This window comes from Lathyrus oleraceus, chromosome 2, assembly GCF_024323335.1.
Source record: "Lathyrus oleraceus cultivar Zhongwan6 chromosome 2, CAAS_Psat_ZW6_1.0, whole genome shotgun sequence".
Taxonomy (NCBI): Eukaryota; Viridiplantae; Streptophyta; class Magnoliopsida; order Fabales; family Fabaceae; genus Lathyrus; species Lathyrus oleraceus.
In genome coordinates this window covers 477,042,304-477,050,726 of record NC_066580.1, presented here as the reverse complement: position 1 = coordinate 477,050,726, position 8,423 = coordinate 477,042,304, and the positions used below count along the sequence as shown (strand labels likewise).

General features: G+C 34.8%; 1 protein-coding gene across 1 annotated transcript; it reads right to left on the bottom strand.

Moving 5' to 3' along the window:
• Positions 1-5,407: 5,407 nt before the first annotated feature.
• Positions 5,408-7,430, bottom strand: LOC127121557 (serine/threonine-protein kinase SAPK7). The gene is made up of 9 exons (XM_051052029.1): positions 7,215-7,430; positions 7,058-7,132; positions 6,889-6,990; positions 6,689-6,742; positions 6,491-6,583; positions 6,315-6,407; positions 6,109-6,213; positions 5,907-6,005; positions 5,408-5,821 (listed from the first exon to the last, which is right to left on the bottom strand). The coding sequence occupies exons 1-9, from the start codon at positions 7,338-7,340 to the stop codon at positions 5,600-5,602; spliced, it is 969 nt and encodes a 322-aa protein (XP_050907986.1). The 5' UTR covers positions 7,341-7,430; the 3' UTR covers positions 5,408-5,599.
• Between the last annotated feature and the right edge of the window lie 993 nt (positions 7,431-8,423).

Below are 8,423 nucleotides of genomic sequence, written 5' to 3'. Positions count from 1 at the left end.
TTTTTTTCTGTTATTCTTGGGCCTGTTTGTGGTTCCAATTTGTATCCTATAAATAGACATTGTATGTCATAGTTGAAAAATTAATGCCATATGATTCAATTCTCTCAATCTTTCTCTATTTCTCTATCTCTCTCTATTCACATTATCATCTTCATCTTTCCCAAACACACTGTTTTTCACCACTCCATTTCTGGTTTTTTCCAACATTTGGCATCAAGAGCTTTGGTTCTGATCCAATTCCGCTGCAATCATGTCCGTTTCAAACGATAAAATACCTACCAATCTTCCAATCCTTGACTCGAAAAACTACGACAAATGGGCGAAGCAAATGAAGGTTTTGTTCGGCTATCAAGACGTTCTTGAGGTGATCAAAGATGGTGTTACGTCTCTCGTCGAAGGAGCTACGGATGGTCAAAAGACTACGTTCAAAGAAGAGAAGAAAAAGGATTACAAAGTGTTGTTCTTGATCCATTCTTGTGTCGATGGTGACAACTTTGAAAAAATAGGCGATTGCGATTCCGCAAAGCAAGCGTGGGAGATTCTTGAGAAGGCTTATGTAGGGGCTGCCAAAGCCAAAGTGGTGAGGTTACAAACTCACAAGCGACAGTTCGAGTTAATGCAAATGGAGGACAAGGAGTCGATAAACGATTATGTGACGCGTATTACGCGTGTGGTGAATCAAATCAAGTCATGCGGGGAAACTATGGTAGAGCAGAATATTATGTCGAAGATCTTGCGTTCTTTAATGCCAAGATTCGACAACATTGTCGTTGCGCTTGAAGAATCGAAGGATTTATCGTCGTTGTCGAAGGAGGAGCTTCAAAGCTCACTAGAAGCTCATGAACAACGAATGGATGAGAGGGGAAACGATAAAGCAAAGTCGGAAATAGCATTGCAGGCGCGACTTCATGAGAAGAGTAAACGATCGGAGAGGAAAGGGCATCCGAGAGGGAAGTCCAATTTCCAGAATTTTGGTGGTAGAGATTCACAAAATTCAAAGGGGCAAAAAGGTGAGGGAAGCTCCAAGGAGGGTGATCAAGGAACCCACAAGCCATTCGACAAAAGTAACGTGAAGTGTTACAATTGTCAAAAGCTTGGGCATTTCGCAAAGTATTGCCACGCGAAACGAAGAGAAAATCGCGCGGATGAGGCGAAGTTTGCTAAGGAAGAAGTGAATGATGATAATACGCTTCTTGTGATGATCACGGAAGAGAATTATGGCATGAGAGAAGGGCTGGACAGCAGTGGCAGCAGTGCAGACAATTCTGCAGAAACGCGTTCGGAGAAAAACGCAATGGTAACGGTTCGTGATGGAATTCAAAGTAGTGATGAGTGGTACTTGGATTCTGGTTGTTCGACTCATATGATGGGAAGAAAGGATTGGTTTGTCAAGATCAATCAAGCCACGAAGAATAAAGTGAGATTTGCCGATGATACGACGTTATCCGCCGATGGCGTTGGAGATGTCTTGATCGTGAAGAAAGATGGTGGTCATTCATTGATCAAGGATATGCTGTACATTCCAGGAATCAAATGTAATCTCTTGAGCATTGGCCAACTACTCGAGAAAGATTACATTATTCGCATGGAAAACAAGGTATTGCGCATTTTGGACCGAAAGGGAGTTTTGGTACTTAAAGCACCGATGGCTGCCAATCGAACTTTCAAGATAGCATTGAAAGTAATGAAGCATCGATGTTTAGCTACAGCGGCAAGTCGTGAGGAGTGGTTGTGGCATTACCGTCTTGGTCATCTCAATTTTCGAGACCTCGACGTGTTGCATAGACATGGTATGGTGACCGGGCTGCCAAGAATCGTGGTTCCAACTGAGTTGTGTGTTGAATGTGTTCAAGGGAAGCAACACAAGAGTGTTTTCAGCAAGGATACAGGTCATAAGACCAAGCATCTTCTTGAGGTGGTGTATTCGGACGTGTGTGGGCCGATGCAAGTCAATTCGTAAGGAGGTAACCGATACTTTGTCACGTTTATTGATGATTTCAGTAGGAAGCTGTGGATTTATCTAATCAAGAGGAAGGATGAGGTGTTTGATATGTTCAAACGATTTAAATCCATGGTTGAGCGACAAAGTAGTCACAAACTCAAAATTCTCAAAACCGATGGAGGAGGAGAATTTACTTCGAGGGAATTTGGGAGTTATTGTGACGATGAGGGTATTGTGCGTGAGGTTGTACCACCCTATACGCCTCAGCAAAATGGTGTTGTCGAGAGAAAAAATCGGACGATTATGAACATGGTGCGTAGCATGTTGAAAGCGAAAAATCTTCCGAAAGAGTTGTGGGGAGAAGTTGTTTCTACAGCTGCCTATTTGATAAACAGGTGTCCTACAAAGAAGCTGGACAAGGTTACTCCAGAAGAGGTATGGTGTGGACACAAGCCAAGTTTGAGTCACTTGCGTGTTTTCGGTTTGGTAGCGTTTCGACATATTCCGGGTCAGATTCGAAAGAAATTAGATGACAAGGGTGAAATGATGTTGCTGGTTAGTTATCATCCTACCGGAGGCTACAAGCTGTTTGATATGAGTAACAAGAAGATTGTGATAAGTCGAGATGTGATCGTGGAAGAGTTTCGGCAGTTTGACAGCAGAAAATCTGCCATATCAGTTCAGGAAATCGATTTGCCTCAAGATGAAATCGATTTCATGCAGGAAAATCAGCATTCTGGAGCTGCCGGAACTGGTTATGGTGAGGTTGAAATCAATTTGCCTCAAGGTGAAATCGATTTCATGCAGGAAAATTTGAATTCTCAGCCTGCTGAAGGTACTGTACAACAACCTTTTGTAACCGAAACAGGTGAATCAAGTAGACGACCAACAAGGCAAAGAGGATTGCCTCAAAGACTCCGTGATTGTGAATTATTCCGAGATAGCGAGATCAACAATGAGGGTGATCTTATTCACTTCGCTCTAATGGCCGAATCCGAACCGGTGAATACGGAGGAGGCATTAAGCGATCTAAAGTGGATGTGTGCGATGAAAGAAGAACTGAATTCGATTGAGAAGAACAGTACTTGGATGTTGGTTGATTTACCGAAAGGTAAAAAGGTGATAGGTGTGAAGTGGGTCTACAAAGTGAAAGCGAAACCGAAAGGCGAGATAATCAAGCATAAAGCTCGATTAGTAGCGAAGGGATTTTTGCAAAAGGAAGGGATAGACTTCGATGAAGTGTTTGCTCCAGTTGCAAGGCATGAAACCATTCGGTTAGTTGTTGCGATGGCAAATAACAACAGCTGGCCGTTATATCAAATGGACGTCAAATCTGCGTTTTTGAATGGTCCACTTGATGAGGAGGTATATGTGAGACAACCACCTGGTTTTGTGATCAAAAATCAAGAGGCAAAGATCTATAAGTTGAAGAAGGCACTCTATGGTTTGAAACAAGCTCCAAGAGCTTGGAACAAACGCATAGATGGATTTCTTAGCGATGTTGGTTTCAAGAAATGCGTATCCGAACATGGAGTTTATGTGAAACCAGATGCAAGTGAGGGAGTAATCATTCTTTGTCTTTATATGGATGATTTGTTGATTACCGGCAACTGTGAAAAGAACATTTCAAAGTTCAAAGGAGAGCTTATGAAGGAATTTGAAATGAGTGATCTTGGTATCATGAAATACTTCTTAGGCATAGAGTTCCAAAGGACGAAATTGGGACTGCTCATGCACCAAAGAAGGTATGCCATGGAAATTCTGAAGAGGTGTGATATGGAGCATTGCAATGCTGCCACAACACCAGCCGACACACGATTACAGTTGTCCAAGAGTGAAGAAGAACAAGATGTGGATCCTACTCAATATCGGAGATTGATAGGATCATTGCGTTACTTGTGCAATACGCGGCCAGATTTGGCGTTTAGTGTCGGTATTGCGAGTAGATTCATGGAGAGGCCGAAGGTATCACACTTGGCAGCAGTTAAGAGGATCCTTAGATATGTGAAAGGTACTCTTGGTTGTGGAATTTTGTTTTCGGCAAGCGACATGGGCAGAAGTTGTGAGTTACTCGGATACACTGATTCCAATTGGTGCGGAGATAAGGATGATCGAAAGTCTACGGCGGGGTATCTCTTTATGTTCGGTAAGGCACCAATCTCTTGGTGTTCGAAAAAGGAACCGGTTGTAGCCCTCTCTTCTTGTGAGGCCGAGTATATAGTAGCGTCGATGTGTGCATGCCAAGCTGTGTGGCTGGTGAATCTATGTAAGGAGTTGGACAACAGTAGAAATGGGGTTGTTTTGCTACTTGTGGACAACATTTCAGCGATAAACCTTGCTAAGAATCCCATAGCACATGGGAGGAGCAAGCATATTGAAATACGATTCCACTATTTGAGAGAATTGGTGAGCTCCGGACAATTGCGTTTAAGGTACTGCAAAAGCGAAGAACAAGTCGCGGACTTGTTAACGAAAGGCGTGACAAGTGATGTGTTCAAGAGACTTGTGAAGAAGTTGAGCATGATGAGTGTGGAGCATTTGATTTAAGGTGGTGTATTGGAAGTCCTTAATAATTCAAATGCTTGATAGAAGCTTTAAAAAGCACTGGAGTGAAAACAGCTTATTGGATAAGTTGTTTTTGCAATTCTATTTTTTTCCTGTTATTCTTGGGCCTGTTTGTGGTTCCAATTTGTACCCTATAAATAGACATTGTATGTCATAGTTGAAAAATTAATGCCATGTGATTCAATTCTCTCAATCTTTCTCTATTTCTCTATCTCTCTCTATTCACATTATCATCTTCATCTTTCCCAAACACATTGTTTTTCACCACTCCATTTCTAGTTTTTTCCAACAATAATCACAATACATATGAATAATAATTTCTAGGGTAACAAGTGAGATTGATTGTAAAAGTTAGATTAATTGTGAAAGTTGAGGGTTTGTGGTAGATTGAAGGATGAAAGAGATATTGTTTTAATTTAATTTTTTTGTTACTCTTCAAAAGTGTGTAAGTTAAAAAAAGTATGATTAGTTAGTCCAAACAAATTTATTAATTCACTCGTTTGATCGTTGAGTCGGCCACAAGACACTCGTTCCCATCAAATTCACGTTAACTGAAATGGTCGGAATGAATTTATAAATTAATTGCTAATAAACCAATTCAATATGAACTTCTTATCTTACCAAATGAACTTTTTTTTATATTATAAATTTTTTAATTAAAAAATAATATATCAATAAAGAGATAAAAAATAATATAGTATAATAGAAAAAATATCATAGAGCACAAGATGTGCTAAAATTGTCCATAAAAAAAGAGAATCAATGACACACCAACAAATATCAAAGAAGCACCAAAACCAATATACCAATACAAAAAGAACACAAAAATGAAACTCAATCAAAAAAAAATCTCACCCATTAGAGTTCAAGTTAGAACTCAAACAATAACAACAACAAAAATTAAATTAAAAAAAATCTTTATTAAAACACAAACTATAAAAGATATTCTAATCACAAACACAAAACAACATTCCTAAAAAAAATACCTCACTTTTATTCTTCTTCTGAACCTTATGTTTTATTTAAGATAGTCTTTTTGTGTCCAAAACATATAGAATGCCACATAACAATACATAAATTGGTCACATATAGTTACTCTTGAATCTCTTGAATCTCATCAACATAAGCAACATCCAATGCACATGAACATGGAATCATTGCTTCTCTTACAATCTTCGTGATTTCTTCCACACTTTGTCTTGGCATTTGTTCATTTTCTGTTTTCTTGTACCATTTTCTATCACCCTCAACTAATTCTCTAGGCAAGTTCTTCCGAAACCAAGGGTGTTGTTTTATCTCTAACATCATAATCCTCTTTCATAAACAAAATAAACAACAATCAGTTCATTACTCTTTAACATCTCCTTCTAACATTCATAACTTAAAATATAATTCATACCTTAGCTGGATTGGCAACAAAAATACGAGACAAAAGTTGCCTACAGTCCGAAGATATATGTACATAGTCAGGTATAGAATATTCAACATTCATTATTTTCTGCAAACAAACAAAATTAATCAAATTTTTTTATTTTCTACAATAAAAAAAATTAATTAATTATTCATAATAGAACTTTTTTTTATTAAAGGCAATATCTCACCGCAATATTTTTTCTGAAATTTTTAGGATCATCTGGTTCTTCAAATGGATATGATCCAACTAGCATGACATAAAGAGTTACACCACATGACCATATATCTGCAACCTACATATAATTGAAATTTTGTAAACATAAATTTAACATTCATAAACTATATTATGAATTTATGATACTATAACGTACTTGACGTAAAAAATTTAGAATACCTTTCCATCATACTCTTTTCGAGACAAAACCTCAGGTGCAACGTATGCAGGTGTTCCAACCATTGATTTAGGTTGAGAATGGAGTAAAGCAGACTGCAATTATAAATCAAATTAAATATATATGAAAAAATTAATTTACTTAAAATTTATTCTAAAGTATATTATATATTATTAACCTTGGAAAAACCAAAGTCGCATATCTTAAGTCGAGGTGCTGGATTTCCATCCAATAGAATGTTTTCCAATTTCAAGTCTCTGTGACAAATTTGCTGCAATATAATAATGTATAAGATAAGATTATATCATCTAAAAAAATTATTACAATTAAAATAAAAAAAAACTATCATCTCATATATACATATATATATAAATACCATAGAATGACAGTAGTTAACTCCGGATATTAGTTGCTGGAAGAAATATCTTGCCTGTAGTATATAAAATGAATCAGAAAAAAAAAATCATTCTCTAATATATTTGATTCAAAATTAAAACTATATACATTAACTTTTCATTTTTTTTAATATTTTATTTTAAAGTAATATATATATTAAAATATATAACAATTTAGAACCTCGTCTTCGCTGAATCGTCCAGCGGAATATATCCTATCAAAAAGCTCACCACCAGCAGCATACTCAAGAACAATAGCCAAATGAGTAGGTGTTACAAATACCTACATAAAAAAATGTTGTGTAACCCTAACCAATATCTAGAAAGAAAAAAAACTTTAATGTAGTTACCTCTTTGAACTTGATGATATTTGGATGCTTTAAACATTGATGGTTAATTATTTCCCTTTGAACATTCTCATTAATCTGCACATATCACGAAATCTAGTAACGTAACCTAATCATAATTAAGCTTAATAAATGGTTGAAATAATTAAATTTTGAAGACCTTATATCCTCTTTCAATGTATTTGATAGCCACAAGCTCTCCAGTGTTGATGTGTTTGGCCAACTTAGCCACACCAAAGTTCCCTGAACCAAGATCCTTCAATATTTCGTAACGTTCTTCCTCCATTAATAAATTTTTGGGATGATAGTTGGATGAATGAGAAAATTTTTAGTCAATTAAGACTCAACTGATATTGTAATAAAAATGAAAAGTAAGAGAAATATAAGAAGAAATGGTTACATTGGATGCTGTTTTGATTTTTTATATTCACTTTCTCTTTAAAAAAAAAGGCACAATTATAAAAAAAGAATAGAGAATTAAATCTTAGTCAATTTTTTTTAATTATTTAATATTAATATGTTTAATATATTTTTCTTTAATTTAAAAAATTTAAAGTTGATAGCTAATTTTATTAAATATTAATAAAGATAGTTTAATATATTTACTTTTTATTTTATATGAAATCTAAAAATAATAATTATATTCAATTAACTTTCTTAATATATTAAAAAAATTATATTCAATTCATTTTTATCTTTATTAATATTATATTTGAATTCAAAACTATACCATGTATGCTTTAATGGTTATCACGTTGTCTATATATTAAAATAAATAAAATAATATTAAAAATCAATTTAAAAATAATAGTAGATCTTACTTAAAATATTAGAGAGTCGTAAATATTAGAGTTTGGATGAGTATTATTCATCGTTTGGGGGAGTCGTAGAAACTATCGTACCCAACTAAAATCAATTAAAAAGTTATACTTTAATGTATATTAAATTTTAATAGTTTTTATTTAAAAAGTAAATTTGAATAAACTATCATAAAAATTTGATAACTTGCAACTACAAATCTTTGGTTGGTCTAAATTAACAAGATTTTAATAATGTTTAAAAAATTTATAGTTATAAATTGATAATTGACTACTATTAAAAACTCGATTAATAAATACTCCCAAATTTTTATATTATATAAATTATATAATTTAAATATGATTTAAATAGTTAATTCATTATTGCAAGTTGTCATGTTTTTTATTTTGTCTCTGTATTTTATTTTTGAAGTTCTTAAATGTTGATATTCGTTTGATTTTAATCTCTGACGTGAACTTTTCGTTACGAAAAAGCTTACATAGGAAAAGTATTGCTGACGTGGCCTATGAGTATGGAATTCAAAAAAATTAATTTTCAAATCCATCTCCTT

What these genes read in the sequence shown, in the direction of transcription:
- LOC127121557 (XM_051052029.1), bottom strand. Translation starts at nt 7,340, where the DNA reads ATGGAGGAAGAACGTTACGAAATATTGAAGGATCTTGGTTCAGGGAAC. An exon ending in ATATCATCAAGTTCAAAGAG is followed by an intron (nt 6,991 to 7,057) that starts GTAACTACATTA and finishes TTTTTTATGTAG; the next exon opens with GTATTTGTAACACCTACTCA. An exon ending in GAAAAGAGTATGATGGAAAG is followed by an intron (nt 6,214 to 6,314) that starts GTATTCTAAATT and finishes AATTATATGTAG; the next exon opens with GTTGCAGATATATGGTCATG.